Here is an 18,744-nt window from a genome sequence, read left to right as displayed (position 1 = left end):
TCTCCACTCGACGCTTCCGCACGCACGCGCAACCGCCGGCATGGCCCCGAAGAGACGCTTCGCTCCCGACGCCAACTGTTAGAGATATATTTGGTATAGGGATAGATTAGGTAGGGATAGATTTGTTTCTTGTCTTCTACTCCAAGTCATCACTCCCTTGTACGCCTATATATACTCGCCCATGAGGCTCAATAATACATCCATCATATTCCGCCAATCTCTCTTCCTCTCTATCCTTCAACATGGTATCAGAGCGGCACGCTCCTTGACCTAGCCGCCGCCCAAGCTTCCGCGCCGCGCCGCCCCCGGGGAGGTCGATCTCCATGATCTACTCCGGGGTCCGCGCAACCCGTATGAGGGTTCGTCCGCCGATCCGTTGATCTGCTGCCCTCGAGTCTTTTTTTCCAATCCGTAGATTGGTTTTCTTTTTGCTCCGCCGGTCGCTCGACCTGGCGTTTTCTTTTTGGTTTACCGATCATTGATCGGATTGAGTCGCCCATCGCCGTCGTCCTCTTGCGCCTCTACTCCGACAACGGCATCGACCTGCACCGGCCATCAACCGCACGGCACAGCCGCACGCGCCGCACACGGGGCGCCTCTACGTGCGACACAGCAGGCTGTCTCGCTCGCGCGGTCTCCATCGCCGGTTCGTCTCCACCGCCATCGCCCGGGACTACCTCGACAACAGCGCCATCGACTCCGATCTGCGCGTCGTCCACGCCATGGCGCGTATCGTGCCGTCGTCGGTCTGATCAACCGACCCTGCGCACGTCAACGCCAAGCACGTCCCCGAGCACGCGCCTACCACCGATCGAGGGTTGCCGCTGCGTCGCCCCTTCGGGTCGCAGCGCCGCCGCCTTTGGTCCACGCTGCTAGCCAACGACACGCCTACTGAGGCGCATACGTCGCTGGTGGCGTCCCGCCGCTGCACCAACTCGCGCCCTGCAGCTACGCCGGCCCCTCAGGCCGTGGCGTCGCCGCACGCGGTCACTTTCGCCGTCCCCCGTGCATCGACGTCTGAGGCCACCACAGCGCCGCCCCTTCGGCGCGGGTCGCCTCCGTCCGCGCATGGTCTTCGTCACGCTGCTGGGTCTTCCTCGCCTACTTCGTGTACCGCCGCCGCGCCCCCACCCCAGGTCGCCGCTGGGCTCGCCAACCACTTCAGGTCGCGCCGGGCTCGCCGACCACCGCAACACCCGTCTAGGCGTCCCAGCATGACCACCCCTGGTCACCGCCGGGTTAGCCGCCTTCTACGTCTCCAACCGTCTCGACTTCGTCGCCCGTGTCATCGCCTCGTCCCCGTCTACACCACCTGCTACTCTACTTCGAGAACGCGTGGGCAGCGTCGGCATCTCTCCGTCGATCCGCGACCGCGACGCTTCCGGGAGGCCTCCTCCGCTAGTCCCTCCGACATGGCGATAAGTTCATGATGGTCCCCGCCCCTCGCATGCCCGCATGCGGCAACACCGGAAGTGCCTTCGTCCCCGACACGTTCCCGAGTCTGGCAAACTCGCGCCGGACGTATCGTCTTCATAGGCTTCGACAACGTCTTCTTCGGCATCGCCTCTACGACTGCCCCGACCGCGTCACCGCCGAGTTCTTCTATGCGTACTCGGTTCTGGCAAAACCGAAGTATGCCTTTGTCCCCGACGTGCGCCTGGTTCTGGCAAAACTAGGGCCGCACCTCGTCCTCGATGGCTCGGACTGCATCGACTTCGGCATCGACAACCTCCACGACTGCCTCGACGCGTCTCCGTCACTCTCCTTGCGCACTACGCGCTTGCGGCTACATCGACACCGGCACCCGCCCACGACATCGACCACGGCAATTCCTCGCGCGGCTCCCTCGACCAAGGCTGCAGCATCCACGCTCTCGGCTACCTCGACATCGGCATAAAGGGCTGCCACCTCGCTTGCGCCTCACCAGCCTCCTCTCCAGTCCAAGCATCCGCGACACAACTCTGTCCACGACGCTCCCGCTACGACTGCGGGGGAGTGTCGGCCTTCTGGGGTCCACTTCGGTTTATCTCCAGTCTGACCGTCCGCGACGCTACTGTTGTTCACGTCACTACCGCTACGACTGCGGGGGAGTGTTAGAGATATATTTGGTATAGGGATAGGTTAGGTAGGGATAGATTTGTTTCTTGTCTTCTACTCCAAGTCAGTCCCTTGTACGCCTATATATACTCGCCCATGAGGCTCAATAATACATCCATCATATCCGCCAATCTCTCTTCCTCTCTATCCTTCAACACCAACGACGGCAAGGCCAGCAGCAGCCGCCGTCCTCCGCCGGTGCTGCGGGCCGGAGGAAACTGCGGCAGTCTCCATATCGGAGAGGCCGCCCGCGGCGGCGTGACATTGTCGCAACCCGCGCCGCTGCTGCTGCTGCCGAAGCCGGAGTCCCCGGAGGAAGACCCCGACCTCCGCGCCGCTCTGGCGCTGTCGGCGACAAAGGAGGAGCCGATGTGGCCGCATCTCGTGGCGGCCATTCGCACCTCCGCGATGGAGGAGGAGGCCCGGCAAGCGGTCGAGGACGCCGAAGCCTGGGCCTTGCTCGACGAGGCCCGCGCGGAGGAGGCAGCGGCGTGGCGGCGACAGGAGGAGGCCAGGCTCCGCCGTGAGGACCAGATGCAGCAGGAGGCCAGGCGCCGCGCAGAGGAGAAGAGGCGCCAGAAGGCCAGGCGCCTCGCCTGGCAGGAGAGGGAGCAGCGCCTCAGGGAGGAGGCGTAGCTCCGGGCTGCTGCGGCGGAGCAGCGGGCGGCTCCGGACCCGCACTCCGCCTGGGAGGAGGCCCTGAGTCCCCGGCGCGGTCGAGCCACAACAGCGCCTCGCCTCCCGGGGACGTCGTCGACGGCGACGGCGACGACGCCCACAGGGACTAGGCGGCGCACCGGCGGCCACCGCGTCCTCGACCAAACCCTAATAGTAGGTTTTTTATTTGTTTTTAATTTTAAAGCCCATAAAGAGGGGCTTCTTTTGGTAGTTAAATTTGCCAAAAATAGGGCATATGTACAAATTTGCCCAAAATAGGGCATATGTTTAATGAACTTCGTTTAGATTTATATATTTTCCTTTATTTTTAATTTTTCTTCAAATTTGCGATGCGCCCGCACGTTGAGCTCAGTGTGCGACCCAAACGAACACGCAGACGCCCAGGTTGCTGTCCGCATGTCCGCGTGGCCACCCAAACCCTAACTTCCACTGCATTACGGAGTACCACTACTAATCTTCTAGAAGCCATTAATTCAAAGAACGCATCAATAGTGCTGCCCATGTGCCACTGCTCTGCTTCACCACCCTTCACTGTACCTTGCTCATTCACTCACCACCACCTAGCTCTAGCTGCTACCCCGCGGATTCGTTCAACCCGAAAGCGGTTTCTCAATCAGTAGCTGCTACCGAATCCAGCTCGTACCAACAGAGGCAAGGCAATCCTTTCGGTTTCGTGCCAATCCGAGCAAAAAGTTGGGCAATCTTTTACCGAATTTGGGCATTCAGTTCATTCATTCTTCAAGTCAAACTTAGCAGCTCCGTTGGCAGCCCAGATTCTTGGTTCGGCTCTTCACGTGCTGCTTCCTCTCCGATCCGGCGCCGACCGCGTCCACCTCCCCCTCCCTCGATCCGCATTAACTATCCCCGCATCCGTGCCGCCTCCCTCTCCTCGTCAATGCGGTGGAGGCACCGGAGCTAGCTAGCGAGCTGCAGATCGGTGGCGGCACGGTGGTGGTAGAGGCGGATGGAGGATGAGGGGAGGTCGCTGGCGGAAACGCCGACGTGGTCGGTGGCAACGGTCACCACGCTCATGGTCGCCGCGTGCTTCCTCCTCGAGCGAGCGTTGTCACGCCTAGCCAAGGTAAGTCATTGCCAACTGAGCTTTGCCTGTTTGCCTTGCTTGGTTAGTGGAAGCTAGTACATAGCTGATCTTGTGCTTGGTTGATGCGCAGTGGCTCCGGAAGACGAAGCGGAAGGCCATGCTCGCCGCGCTCGAGAAGATCCGCGAAGGTTGCACCCACGGCCATGAACTCTGACGAATATCGCTTCGCTGCATTGGATTTGAATATAACTGTCAAGTTCACTTGTCAAGTGTCATGATGGAAGCTCTGGACTTTTACAACCAAAAAAGCCCCGCTTTATTTGCTACTGCTGCTGTTGCCTGTAAGGTGTTTGAATGAATGACTGAACAGAGGGGAACCATGTCTTACTTGCAGAGATGATGCTGCTCGGCGTGATCTCGCTGCTGCTTAGCCAGACGGCCAGGTGGATATCGGAGATCTGCGTGCCATCAACGCTCTTCACCAAGAGGTTCTACATGTGCACGGAGAACGATTTCGGCGACCTAGTGCAACAAGGGGAAAGCACCGCTAACCACACCCACATTGCTAGAATCCTATCTGGCAGCCCATCGGCTGATACCTGCAGTGAGGTAAATGTAGAATCGACTGACTTCCATGGAATCAAATTTTTTGGCCGGAAGGGCGCCTTTGGTGATCTGGCTGTCTTTTTCTCTGCTTGCAGGGCCATGAACCTTTTGTTTCCTATGAGGGTCTTGAGCAGCTGCATCGTTTTCTGTTTATTCTTGGGTTCACTCATGTGCTCTACAGTTTTGTGACAGTGGTTCTGTCGATGATTAAGGTATGTCTCTGTTATTCAGTATTGATCACTCATAGCAACAGTCTCTACCTGTTACTGTATTCTTGCATCGATTTCTTACAGATATATAGCTGGAGGAAGTGGGAAACCCAAGCATGTACACTCTCCAGGGAGCAGTTGCAACGTAAGGTCAAGTGAAAAGGGATGCTCCTTAGGTCATATTGTTGTATTAGCGATACATTAGCATACTAATGTTTGCTTGTTCTACCTGAGACGTTTCTCTCTCTGTCTCTCAGCTAAGAGAAAGATTATGCGGAGGCAATCGACCTTTGTCTTTCATCATGCATCTCACCCATGGAGCAAAAGTAAAATACTTCTATGGATGGTAAGTTTGCTGCAGTGTTGAGGTTTTACTGATTCTTACTGCATTTTATTCCGCGCGAGCCTGTTGGATGTTAGTAACTTAGTATGTTTGTGCTTTATTTTCCCAGTTAATTTGATCATTTTAAAATTTACCTTATGGGTGTACTAGATTTTTATTGAAAACAAAGTCCAATATTATTGTTGTACTAAAAGGGCAAATGATTCACGTGATTGAACTGTTGCAGCTATTTAACTAGGCTATATCCTATATACACAACTACACTTTGCTCTCTGTGATGACTTGTAGATTTTTTGTAAACTGGCAAAAGCTTTGTGATATAGCTTGTTGATATATGATATGTCCTATGTGATTAGTGAATGCATTTGAATTTTAACATTTCTAATATGCTCTAGTAAATCTGGAAATGTTGCAGCTGTGCTTTCTGCGCCAATTCAAGGGTTCTATTAAAAAATCAGATTATATGGCATTAAGATTGGGCTTTATTACAGTATGTGCTCCTCACCCCCCCCCCCCCCTTTGGGATCTTCTTGTTTACTAGAATCTTGGTTCTAAATCACTCCTGCAATGTGTTGTGATTGCTTATCTAATTTTTTCTCAGTATCATAAGTTGCCGACTTCATACGACTTCCACAAATACATGGTACGGAGCATGGAAGATGATTACAATGGAAGTGTTGGTATCAGGTAATAAAACTGAACCTGCACTCATTATGCGCTTCTCTGCTTTTCATCAAGATCAGACAAACTTATCTTTTCTGGAGTGCTTAGTTCAATGTATGTATCCTGGTATGAAAAGTCTCTTCCATTAGGCTTAACGTGCAATGTGTTTGCTTAGGTGATCCTGATTCTTTACACCGAATAGAATATTTATTCGTTTTCCGATGCACTGGCCTTATGTGTGGGTCGAACACCATATTGGTACCAAGGACTATGTTTGGACAAACTCCTCACGACAAGCATGAGAAGCAATGAGAGACTTGCTAGTTAGGTTATGACAATGGGATGTGATGCATGTAGCTGTTGGTTACAGCAGGAGCCAGGAGAACCAGTGCAGTAGAAAAGCAACAACAACAATTTGAGAAGGAAGTGAACTGAAAAAAATGCTTTGATCTCCTCTGCTTTGGCGTATCCCAGTCCTTATTCTCTCCCATCTCCCGTGTAACCTCAAATCCAATCTCTGTTCTCTCTAAACTTTGAAATACTTGTGTATGTGTACCAGGTGATAATTGGTACATAACAAAATAATATCGTGATTGCCAACACAGATTATGAGATGAAGAAATCTGAACATGTATCCTTCTTGGATCTCGATTAAACTATGATACCTGCTTTCAGTTGCGTAGGATTTACTTGGTACATATTATACGTGAGCTAACATTCTATTTGTTGTACAGTTGGCCACTTTGGGCGTATGCCATAATTTGCATATTTGTCAATGTTCATGGTACTACCTCCCTGTTACTTTATCACACACCTAGATATCTGCTTGTTAGCTTTAATCCTGATTTAAGGTCTGCCACTTTTCATTAATTGCAGGTCTTAATATATATTTCTGGCTATCATTTGTCCCTGTTATTGTAAGTATTACCCAAATTTCTTAACCAAAGTTCTAGACCCAGTTAATGGCTTTTGTCGTTTTATGTGTTGGCCTAATTACCCAACTTCAAAATGTTCAAAGCTCGTCCTGCTTGTGGGCACTGAGCTGCAGCATGTTGTCGCTCAGTTGGCGCTGGAGGTTGTTGAGGCAACAGCCACAAATGTTGGGACACAACTGAAACTGCGCGATGATCTCTTCTGGTTTGGAAAACCTCGGGTCCTGTGGTGGCTTATACAATTCATATCATTTCAGGTGATCTCTCTTACTATCGTAGATATTGTTGTGATGCCTTGAACACATTCCTGCTTGAACATGTTCCACATCCTAACTTTTACTCTTGCTTTCAGAATGCGTTTGAGATGGCGACATTCTTATGGTTTCTGGTGAGAATCATTTTTTTAATCTGTGCTCAGTTATATACTGTTTTGTATTAATAGGCATTAGCACGAGGTGTAAGGAAGCTGCTGGATCACCGAATCTTTTTGAATCTGGATCACAGCTTAGGTTATTAGTGCTAAGCAGAAAGTGTTTGCAAAAGCTGCCAACTAAACAACTCTGTAAGCCAAGAGAAAAGAAAGTAACATGACCTGTCATCACTTCATAGTTCATATATGGAAGTTCCTATGGATTATTAGGTGCATTTCACATACCATCCTTACAGCATCGTTGGTTGTTTACTAATTTGCATTCATCATGTGCAGTGGGAACTGAGTGCGAATTCTTGCTTCATGAAGAACCAATACATGGTTGTTATTCGCTTGGTTTCTGGGTAAGTTCCAGAAAATGAATATGTTGTGAGTCATGACTGATGTCAGCATCTCCATATATACATTTGACATATTGTGTGAGGAAACTGCCACATATCCATGTTTGGCATTAGTTTTTATGACAATCTACTTTAAAAATCAAATGTATTTAATGAAAATTATCTACAATTTGGTATGAACTACAGACAAATGGAATTTCTGATTGTCGTATGTAGAAACATTTTAATACATATACTAGTCTGTTGACTCGGGACTCATGTAGCTTTTCTTCTGTGCATTGCAGGCTGCTAGTTCAGGTCTGGTGCAGCTACAGCACGCTGCCCCTTAACGTGATTATTTCCCAGGTATTCTACAATGACAAAACCTAAAATTGAAGTTTTGAACCACCTATTTCATCAGATTACTATCAACCGTTTGCAGTATTGAATTGTTTTCTCGGGGGGCATTCTGTTTCCTTAAGCTGTTGCAGTAGACTAGGATGGCAGGCCATATGCTGTTCCCTTGTTCACGTTTCTTGTTTCGACGAAACTTGCAGATGGGATCCAAGTTCAAGAAGTCACTAGTCTCCGAGGGCGTCAGGGACTCCCTGCACAGCTGGTGCAAGAGGATCAAAGACAGGAGGCACAACCCGCTCTTCTCGCGGAACGGGACGCTCACATCGAGGTCGGTCTGCTCCCTTGACACAACCATCTACGAGGAGACCGACCACGAGACCAACACAGTGTGCACGCTGTCGAGGACCGTCTCGGCGTCGTCCCTGGACGAGGAGCTGACCGTTGTCACTGTCGACGACGAGGACATCGCTCACATAGAGCAAGATACTAGTCTGCATCCTTAGCTGTTCCGGTGAGCCCCGTTCACTGCCGAGCTAAGCATGAGCGGCTAGAACGGAGAGTGCCCATTCCTGCCTACGCTCTGTAGTAACTGCACAAGATAACCTGCCGATTACACGGTATACATATGTATCAAGTGATTGCTCCTCATGGCAATCATGGAATTACTCTGTGCAAAGTGAAAAAAATCACAAGTGGGACGCTTCATTTGTTCATATGGGGGAGATGTTCAGACAAATGGGGTGGAAAACTTCTTCCCTGGAAACCAAGGGCATCCTCATCTGTCCATTTTCCCATTTTTCTTATTTTCTTATGAGACGTATGATTTCAAACATAACTATTGTCACAGATGTAGATTCAACAACTCTTCAATTTTTTTAAAAACCCTACAAATACATGTGCACCACACACATGAAAATGACATTACCAAGTTTTGTGCCTACATGTGCTCGACTAGATCACCGTGCAGATGTGACAAAATTGAAAATGAAATTATTGACAAAATTGGATAAATGGAGGGACCCCCTTGGTGGTGCTTTGGACAAATTGAGAACATATTGACAAATGGAGGAGGTTTATGGCGTTAACTTGTCCTGCAAATTGCCTATTATTCCAACACAAGATATATCGTTTTGACTTGTTTGGTTTTAATTTTTCTTTGGTTCAACCATCACTAAGCATAGATGAAGGAAGCAAGGTTTTATGATTTTGTTGGATCCCTACATGGCAATCATTATTATGAACCTTGCTATTTTTCGTAAATTTTGTAGTTCTGCAAAATTGATGCTAAAAGTTGTCTATTTTTTTACACAGAGAACAAAAAATTGATGCTAAAAGTTGTCTATTTTTTTACACATAGAACAAAAATTGTCTATTTTTCGTAAAATTTTGCGCGCGCAGATAGAACGTGGACATGTAAGCGGAAATCTTTTTAAGGAGTTTTTTCAAATTTTAAAAGGGGGCATAGACCCGGGATCAAAAGTGAATTTTCAGGATGGTATGTCCCCACTTGGGCCGCATGGATATCATTCACTTCTTATGCCTTGTTTGGATACCGAGATTCTATAGAACTGATTTTCCATAAACTCAGTTAACGAACTAACCACCTAGAACCTTGTTTGGCTGGAGCGATAAAAGTGTGGATTAGCAAAACTTAGTTTCCACAAAACCAGGAAAACGAGTTTTGGCAAAAACGACTATTTCACGTTTTTCTCAAAACGCGATTCTAATTAACTCGATCCCAAGTCCCAACTAACTTTATTCATCTCGCTAATTCCTGGACGAGGGATTGCCCGACGCGGCCGCGCGCCATTGCCTTCCTGACGCTGGAGCGGTGGCCGCCGAAAACCTACCTGAGTACCGTGCTCCTCCTCCTGTGTTCCTTCGTATAGAAGCTGCTGGCAACACGGGATCCTGTGCCGGCGGGCGGCAGCTCACGGCGAAACCCTCACCGGCGCCACCGCACGGAGACGCAGTGTTGCTTTCGCCATTCTGCACGACTGACGACTCGCCGGCCGCCGCAGCAACCGCACCACCGCAGAATTCAGGTGCCACGACTTTGCAGCTTCTCTTAGGAATTGGGATCCCGGCGAAGACGCAGGTCAGCCACTTTGTTTGCGCAAGCTCACCATCCAGGATCCAGCATGTACGTTGAAGAGGTGGTCGCCGACGTGGCTGCTGCTGCGGTGGTACGCACCAGATAGCAGCCTAGCACCTAGCAGCGACGTTGGCTAACGCCATGATATGAGAGGGCATGTGGCCGCCGAGCGCGCTATCAATTGGAACGGCAGGAAGCAGCTTCCATGAGGTCATGAGGATACCGAATTAGTAAACCGGTTTTAGACTTCTGGAATCCAAACATGATTTTCCATAAACTGGTTCTTAACAGAATAATCCGTAAAACTGGTTTTCCTAAAAATCAGCCTAAAATTTGTTTTCGGAAAACTGGATGCTAATCCTCGGTATCCAAACAACCACTTAGTGCTTGATGATGATATTGTGTCCTGGATTGTGGAGGGTTAAAATCTTTAGGATGTTTTCTTCATACTTCTGTGTTTTGAAATCATGTGAATCCGATGCCCTTACTTTTTGTTAGTGAGACAATTTACCACATATCATCTACTCGATGTGAATACCAGGTAATGGAAGCTTTATTTTCCAAAAGGAAAACACGTATGGTTCAACTAGTGATGGATCATAATTTAATACTGTAATATAGATAGATACTGTTCAGAACTCACGATGACACGATGGAATTTACACGTAAACGATGACGCAAGCTATGCACGCACAACGAATCTTCCAAGCAGCCCTTTTTATTTTCTCTCCATAAAATTTTGGAAAGGGGAGAAAAAGGAGAGTAGAACAAGGCAGAGCACAAGCACAGGTCTTCACCGAACCACAAACGCAGCTTTGGCTTCTCTATTCCAACTCCCGTCCAGAGTCCAGCCAAGACCCGCCCCGCCCCGCGCACGTAATTTCTCTTCGCTCCGGAGCAGAGATGCAGACGGCAACGGCGGCGGCGGCGGCGCCGTGGACGCCGACCCCATCCGCGTCCACCTCCTCCTCCGCGACCCCCTTCAAGGTTAGGGTTTGCCCCTCCCCTCTGGAGGCGATTTGTTGGTTCCATCGAGCTGATGTGTTCTTGGTTTGGTTCGCAGGTGGGGATTCCGTCGCCACGGGGGACGGGTCTCCGTACCTCCTCCGCGCCGAGGCTGGTTGCTAAAGTGGCTCGCCCCCGGCGGCGGCCGCGGCAAGGTGGGTCTTCTTCCCCTTGGTTATCGCCTTCTTTACCATTTCGGCTTGGTAATGGTAGGTGGATGTCTCGAGCATAAAACAAGAACAATCTTTTTAGACGTACCATGGAATTTCGTTGCTGTAAATCTGGGCACGTCGGCTCAAATAACAATTTCTTGGCCCCAAATCGTGTTGCTGTGAACCCCATCTTTTCGGTTGTCAAGTCTGCCTGCTGTTCCTCCAAATTAGATTGTTTGCTTATGTTTCTCTAGCTAGTACTAGCTCGTTTTCCGACCCTTTTATCCTACGAGGTGTTCAGACTTCAGATGGTGTCATAGATCAATGAATTGGAGATGCAAACCGTTGGTATTATGTGCTGTCTATGGTAGTTACATCAGTGAAAGCGCACTTCACATTAGACCCTCCATCCAGAATAGTTTCTTTTTACGTTGTACAACTGGGACCATGCAAATACCGGTTTATCGCAAGTACTATCTTTTGAGATAGCCCATAGTGGGAGCTTTGTACTGTATGTTCTCTAATTCTGGAATGTGATGATCTAACTTATAACTATAAGCATGGTGTACTGTTTTAAAACACGGTCAGCTATTCCAGAGTTTGAACCAAGCAGGAACATATCCTAGCTTTGTTTTAGATCAGATATTGGCCATACTAGTGTACCAATTGCTTTGTATTATTGTAACTTTAAGAAGCTATGGTGTCAGTGTTGACATAAATGGAGCATCCTTCTTTCGCAGTGGTGCAGGCTATTGCCAACCCAGATCCAGCAGTCGAGCTGCCATTGACTGCTGAAAATGTGGAGATGGTGTTGGACGAAGTGCGTCCTTACCTTATGGCTGATGGAGGCAACGTCGTGTTGCACGAAATTGATGGAAATGTGGTGAGGCTGAAGCTGCAAGGAGCTTGTGGATCATGCCCATCCTCGGTGACAACAATGAAGATGGGTATTGAGCGGCGTTTGATGGAGAAAATACCAGAGATTGTCGCAGTTGAACCCATCGCTGATGAGGAGACTGGACTTGAATTGAATCAAGAGAACATAGAAAAGGTAATGGTTTTTATGTTATTCAAGAAAAAATTTAGCGAGTAGTTGATACCTATAGGCTATAATATTTTGAAGACTTGGAAGAGAAAAAGTGTATGTTGTAGGTGGAGTTGAGTTAAATAGCTTTGCCCAATTTCAGGTATAGTTTTTCTTAAAGAGGAGCCATGCAAAAATATGCTTAACAAATGAAGTTCAGAAATTGATGATATTTTTAGTTAATTATATTTTAAGCTGGAAACTTAAATTGATGGAGCTGTTTAAGGGATTGTGTTTTGATTATGAGCTGTTCTTAGCGACTTTCAAGTTTATAAATGTAGGTCTTCTTTAAATTTTCCATGGTCTCCACAGTAACTACATTAATGACTCCACTATTTTATATTGTAATGAAATATTAAATTCTTGTGTGTGGTCATTACAATTTGTACTCATTGATCATCAAAACTAGTACAACCTCTAAATTAGCTTCTAGAACGTCTTATATTAGTGAACAGATGGAGTAATATTTGACTGTACATGTTCTAAGATGATTTATTGAAGAGTGAGTATTCACAATTGAGATCCACAATGGTATATCAGTTCATGATGTACTAATTTGCTTGCTAATGCTTTGCCATGTTGTGAAACTTTTCTGTGTAGCACACATAAGTTCCTCCTGTCCGTATTTATTTTACCTTGTACGAATATCCTCTGTTGATCCCCATAGTTGTTGTGCCTTGTAGAGTGTTTCTGTCATCAACAGTATCCAGGCTCCCCTCATATATAACATCATTCTTCGAGTATTTTATCTAGTTTTGGATAATATGTGGAGGTATGAATATTTGTAGTGACCAGCTACTGACACATTTTTACTGAATGTCAGGTGCTCGATGAGATCAGACCATACCTTGCAGGCACCGGTGGCGGTGAACTCGAGTTTGTTTCAATCGAGGAACCTATTGTTAAGGTCAGGCTCACAGGCCCAGCTGCTGGTGTGATGACTGTTCGGGTGGCCCTTACTCAGAAGCTCCGTGAGAAGATCCCTAAAATCGCAGCTGTCCAGCTATTGTCATAATCCCTAAAGCACATTTAGAAGCCAATACCTTACAATGTGAATGTATCGTGGTGTCCCTACAATAATTGTCAGGAATTTGTAATAACATTTGTATGTGTAGCCTCGCAAAGAGCTTCTTGAATATAAGTTCCCAATAGTGACGGAATGTCAAAAAGGTGTTCACTTGCTGGATTCACAAAAGTTTTGGTCTGTACCTGTACAATCTGTGAAGACCACTTCAGCCTGTAGAAATATTTTGCAAAATGGACTAGATACTACTGATGTGATACCTTGCAAGTTTTCTCATATTTTAGAGAGTACTTTATATTGCAAAATCATTTGCTATCTAGCTTTGCAGTTGTGATTTCATATGCCTGATACAGTATCTCTGTCGGTCAGAACTTATTTTTGCTCTTTGAATACTCAAATTAGCAGCACTGGGATGTTGTATTCTATTGAAGATCATGCCGCTGCATGAGCGATCAAATATGTAACAGCGAAGAACATATATGACTAATGACTCCTTTTTTTTTTTCTTTTTGCTGCTGCGCTTAGCAAGGAAAACATGAAAAAAAAACGACTACCAACCGAACAAGCCACGCTGTCGATCGCCAGTCCATGGTCGTTCTTTTCTTCAGCACAACTGCACAAGAGTCAATTGTCCGGATAGCACGTGCCGGAAGCAGTGGAAAACTAATCTAAATAAGTTGTAGTGGAAACGTAGTCACAGCAGCGCCCGTGGCCTAATGGATAAGGCGTTTGACTTCTAATCAAGCGATTGTGGGTTCGAGTCCCACCGGGCGTGCTTCTTTTTTGGCTTCTGTTTTTCCACTCGATATTTTCATGGCACCGATTGCTTTTTCTTTTTTGCGAAAGTGGCACCACATTTTGCACTCTTATTAGCAATCCGCGAATATAGATCCAATGTTTTCATATATTTTCATTGCACTACATTTTGCCTCTTCTAGATCACGTACGAGTTCTCAAGTATATTTACCTCTTCGCTGTCACGATGTATGCTTCAGTATGAGAAGGCTTTGACATGTTGCCATTTTTTATCGAAAAAGAGAAGGTTGAGTCACTTATTTTAGAACGTAGAGAGTATATAGATGAAAGTAAGACAGAGGAGATCCCCCACCAGGAAAAACACCCCCCTCCCTTGGTGATGCTGTCGGTGGGGGTCGTTCCTTAGCCGCGCTATGGAGGGCGGGGCCATCCCGCTTCGGGAGACCGTGTGCTTCGGGTTATGTTGGTGGAGGCGCCATCCCGCGGCGGACCTCCACAACAATAGGTCGTCGGCAGCCAGCTCGGTCCTCGTCAGGACACCTTGTGACATGGGTATACCCTTCAGGTACCCATTATTAGTATATCTGGCTCGACTCGGCCCAATATGGAGAAGGCCCAACAAGGCAACTCGCAGAAGTAGTCGACTAGGACTCTTGTAAAACCTAGGCTGGTTGCATATATAAAGCCAGCCAGGGCACCCGATAGAGGGGGCCAACAAATAGACAACATAACTCCGCCTATGGCGGCACCCTGTAAAGATACTTATGATTATATAGTAGATTGCTAGCAGCACGTAGGGATCCTCCACCGAGAGGACCCGAAGCTGGGTACGTCGTGTGCCTAATCTCGCTCCCGGAATCTCCATCGTCGCTCTCTCCCGAAACCCAAGTCTACAACACGTAGGCATTGGCGAGGTGATCCCTCGTCAATTGGCGCCGTCTGTGGGGAACGCGGCGACTGGATTTTGGCATCCGGACGGGATCCCTCTTCATCAATGGCGGTCAGATCACATCTGGCGGACTCGTTTTCTTCAGCAGGTCCTACTCCGTCATCAATATCAACAAATTCGTCGCGGCGAGATGAAAGGCTTGCGCTAGCATATGGATCGGATCTAGCAGTCAGCGCAGTTCATACAACGACTGGTTGATCCGAACTGATTGGTTGTATCCACACAAGCGTTCGCCGCGATGCATGATTTCCGAGGTGTCGCGGTTGTGTCGCAAGAAAAAGTCCCAAGAAAAATCTCGAGTTGGCAGCCTCCTACAGGATCTTGCTAGCCATCCAAAAAAAGAAATTCGCATTTATTATTTTATGGATTCGTTATTTTGTCTGGATCTGATTCTTCATCCACACGTCTGGATGTTTCGTGTTTGCTTTTGTACTAACGGATGCAGATTAGCTCGAAGGCGAAGCCTGCCAGAGCCGGAAAAATATGAGAGAGCTAGCTGCCGTGCGGAGATTGGCAAACGTTTCGGTCAAACACCATGTTCATGGTAGCAGACACGCACGTGGTTCAATGACCTGACGGCCGACGCGTTCTACTTCAGCTACACGGATATCAGTGCGGGTGCACCTATTACGGTCAACATACATGCGGGACACATTGAGGATTACTCTCTACTACATTTTCAGGTGTTATATTTCCAATTAACTGCTACTCACAAAATTTATGTTTCAACTATTTTTTCGGCTTGTGCTATTATTTGCGGGCAGTTTTTGCGCCTTTGTACTATATATCGGGCTGACCGCGTCTGCCATCACGCACCCGCCATGCTCGGGGGCTCGTCTGTCGCGGACTCAACATCGTGGACTTAACACATTCGGGTGTTAACCCGCCGCAGATCTACTACATCAACTGCGTCCTTTTCATCAACTATGTCGGCTACATCTACTATTTCCGGCTAGGCGCCGCGTGACTACAGACTGCGTCCGAGGCACGACTTGCGTCCACATCAGCTTCGCCACACCCGATAAAAAGCAAAGTTTTCCTCTTCCTCCAAGATTCAATTATTTATTTATTTTCGCCATACCCGAATACTCGGAGACTGTGTCATTACAATATTACAGCAAATACAACCGACACTAGGGGTTGTGCCATTACTTCGTTACCACAAATATACTCGGTTACTTGGTGGATTTCTTTTCTTTGGCTTAGTAGAATTATCTTCTCTGAAATATATTTCTCCGGCTCAGTGGAATTATCTTCTCCGGCGCAGTGGAATTATTTTCTTCGGCTTAGTAGATTTATTTTCTTTCACTTAGTGGATTTATCTTATTCGGCTCGGTGGATTTATTTTCTTCGGCTTACTGGATTGGTTTTCTTCGGGTTATCATTGATTTCTTCTACTATAATACTACCCGATGCATCTCCGGGTTAAATGGATTTATCATCTATAACTATTACTGGACTTATTTTCTTTGAGTCAAGGGATTCATCTTCTATGATATCGGCGGATTCATATGCTTCATATTTAATGGCGTAATTTCCAATAAGGATTCATCTCAAATACTTCATCTCGGATTCATCTTCAGTACTTCATCTTTAGTGAAGTAATCTTCAATGGTTTATTCTTCAAACGATTTCATCTCCAATGACGTAAATTTTCAGTGGATCCATATTATATTACTGTCAATGGTTTGATCCTAAATGGCTTCACCCTATATGACGCCGCGACTCCGTCAACTTCTTCCGACGTCACGACTAACACTCGGGGGCTAAACAATGACTTCGCCCCGAGTAACAACTATGACACGGCGTCTAAGCAACAATAATGACGTTACCCCAGCAGCGCTCGGGGGCTTGGCTATTTCTTCATCAACTATATGGCGACATCTACATTCGCTATTTGGTGGTTTCTACTTCGGCTCGACTTCTTCTCCGCACTCGAAGACTTCATCGCGCGTCGACTCCGTCGTGCCCAATAAGCTAAGTGTTCCTTTGTTTTACATAAAGTTGATTATCATTTACTTTCGCCGCACCCGACACTCGGGGGATGCGCTGTACAAATTCACTTTACATCTCAGGTTGACAAAAGAAGAACTACGCATAGGAAAATCTACATCAACGACGAAATTGTCTTCAAAAGAGAACCCGACGAAATCTTCTTCAGGGAGGAACCCAACGAAATCTTGAGAGAACCCGACGAAATTGTCTTCAAAAAAGAACCCGACGAAATCTTCTTCAGGGAGGAACCCGACGAAATCTTATTCAAGGAGAACCCGACGAAATTGTCTTCAAGGAGGACCCGAAGAATTGTCCTCAAGGAGGAACCTGAAAAAATTTCCTGACGAATTTTTTCCTCAAGAAGAGAGGACAGGACCCGACGAATTTTTCCTGAAGGAGGAACCTGAAATTTTTTCTTCAAGGAGGACCCGAAGAATTGTCCTCAAGGAGGACCCGAAGAATTGTCCTCAGGGAGGAACTCGACAAATTTTCATCAAGGAAAAAAAAAGGTGGACAAATCTTCGGGTCCATTGACTCGTCATTTGTTCCGATCAAGAGCATCGGCGATGTGCCTGACGACAATATAGAAGAATCCAATATATTCGGCTATCCCATCACGCCGCGAAAAATATAGAAGAGCCCGAATAATGGGTCATTACATCAGCCGAACAAGGCGCTAGACAACATATTCTCGGAGTGCATCCGCCGCGGTAAAAACTCCGAATGCCGTGACTCGTAAAAGGGTCACGAAGGTAAGTCCCCAGGATCTGTCCTGCGCGGCGTGGCACCGCCTCTGACGGCGTTCTGCTACTTTTTTCCGTATCAACAGATGCGAAGAAAAATCCTAACGGACGCGTTAGGTACCTGATAAAACATGACTGGAATTCGGCATCTGGTAAGTCCTGAAGCGGCACATGTCGAATTACGCCAGTATCCCGAGATCATGTCCGGGGACGTGATCTTGAAGTAGGTTTTTGCGGATTGCCACAAGAGCAGTTAACTGGTACCTGACCCGTCAGATGAACCAGCCCCAATTACCGTTATCCCTGTACAATATATTTGACGAAGAAAATATAGTGTTTCTTTGGTCTCGAAGAATTTGAAAAAGAGAAAAAGCATGGAAATTTCAGTCGATTATCTAAATATATAAAGGTTTGTAGACTCAACTCAACTCTGCGACTCGAGTGGAGCCTATTCCCATCGGGAGTGCATGGATTTCATTAAGTCTTCGAACAGGATTCGATAAAAAGGGGCGGCGCCCAGAAATATAGTCAAGTTCTTCATCGAGTAGTACAACTTGAGTCTATGCCCAAGTGCAAGCACTTGCCCATAGACTCGGGGGCTACTCCCATCGGGAGCACTGCCGCGCACCCGATAGAAAAATAATTTCGAGAATCATCGACATCATCTACGCTACACATGATCTACGACATGGACCTCACCTTGTATTTCTTCGACTTCGGAGATGATTATGCTTGGAGTCTCTACGCAAGTCTTCGACTTCCCTAGAACTCAGGAGCTACTGACATGGGTATACCCTTCGGGTACCCATTATTAGTATACCTGGCTTGGCTCGGCCCAATATGGAGAAGGCCCAACAAGGCAACTCGAAGAAGTAGTCGACTAGGACTCTTGTAAAACCTAGGCTGGTTGCATATATAAAGCCAACCAGGGCACCCGATAGAGGGGGCCAACAAATAGACAACATAACTCCGCCTACGGCGGCACCCTGTAAAGATACTTATGATCATATAGTAGATTGCTAGCAGCACGTAGGGATCCTCCACCGAGGGGACCCGAAACTGGGTACGTCGTGTGCCTAATCTCGCTCCCGGAATCTCCATCGTCGCTCTCTCTCGAAACCCAAGTCTACAACACGTAGGCATTGGTGAGGTGATCCCTCGTCACCTTGGGCCCTAGATAGGCTTTGGCGGGCTGGCGTGCTGTGGGGCTTGTTGGAGATATGCCCAAGAGGCAATAATAAAGTGGTTATTATAATATCTTTGT

General features: G+C 47.4%; 2 protein-coding genes and 1 non-coding gene across 3 annotated transcripts; all 3 read left to right on the top strand.

Annotated features, from left to right (window-relative positions):
* The first annotated feature begins 3,739 nt into the window (after positions 1–3,739).
* LOC124699690 (MLO-like protein 4) lies at positions 3,740–8,362 on the top strand. The gene is made up of 16 exons (XM_047231950.1): positions 3,740–3,856; positions 3,948–4,005; positions 4,212–4,426; positions 4,519–4,635; positions 4,717–4,777; positions 4,890–4,978; positions 5,391–5,465; positions 5,577–5,662; positions 6,373–6,422; positions 6,515–6,555; positions 6,657–6,827; positions 6,923–6,958; positions 7,277–7,344; positions 7,626–7,686; positions 7,878–8,175; positions 8,221–8,362. The coding sequence occupies exons 1-16, from the start codon at positions 3,740–3,742 to the stop codon at positions 8,226–8,228; spliced, it is 1,551 nt and encodes a 516-aa protein (XP_047087906.1). The 3' UTR covers positions 8,229–8,362.
* Positions 8,363–10,641: 2,279 nt separating this feature from the next.
* LOC124699689 (nifU-like protein 2, chloroplastic) lies at positions 10,642–13,066 on the top strand. Its single transcript, XM_047231949.1, has 4 exons — positions 10,642–10,759; positions 10,836–10,932; positions 11,670–11,980; positions 12,837–13,066. Exons 1-4 carry the CDS (start codon positions 10,676–10,678, stop codon positions 13,026–13,028), a joined length of 684 nt encoding a protein of 227 aa, XP_047087905.1. The 5' UTR covers positions 10,642–10,675; the 3' UTR covers positions 13,029–13,066.
* A 673-nt stretch (positions 13,067–13,739) lies between these two features.
* Positions 13,740–13,812, top strand: TRNAR-UCU. Its single transcript has one exon. It is a non-coding gene; the product is annotated as a tRNA-Arg (tRNA).
* The last annotated feature ends 4,932 nt before the right edge of the window (positions 13,813–18,744 follow it).

This window comes from Lolium rigidum, chromosome 3, assembly GCF_022539505.1.
Source record: "Lolium rigidum isolate FL_2022 chromosome 3, APGP_CSIRO_Lrig_0.1, whole genome shotgun sequence".
NCBI lineage: Eukaryota > Viridiplantae > Streptophyta > Magnoliopsida > Poales > Poaceae > Lolium > Lolium rigidum.
This window is presented reverse-complemented; position numbering and strand designations above follow the sequence as displayed.

Excerpts from the sequence above, each read along its gene's own strand:
- LOC124699689 (XM_047231949.1), top strand. The coding sequence starts at position 10,676 with ATGCAGACGGCAACGGCGGCGGCGGCGGCGCCGTGGACGCCGACCCCA. Across the intron at positions 10,760-10,835 it reads CCTCCGCGACCCCCTTCAAG|GTGGGGATTCCGTCGCCACG; the intron begins GTTAGGGTTTGC and ends TTTGGTTCGCAG. Across the intron at positions 10,933-11,669 it reads CCGGCGGCGGCCGCGGCAAG|TGGTGCAGGCTATTGCCAAC; the intron begins GTGGGTCTTCTT and ends CTTCTTTCGCAG.
- LOC124699690 (XM_047231950.1), top strand. The coding sequence starts at position 3,740 with ATGGAGGATGAGGGGAGGTCGCTGGCGGAAACGCCGACGTGGTCGGTG. Across the intron at positions 5,663-6,372 it reads AATGGAAGTGTTGGTATCAG|TTGGCCACTTTGGGCGTATG; the intron begins GTAATAAAACTG and ends TTTGTTGTACAG. Across the intron at positions 6,828-6,922 it reads TACAATTCATATCATTTCAG|AATGCGTTTGAGATGGCGAC; the intron begins GTGATCTCTCTT and ends TCTTGCTTTCAG.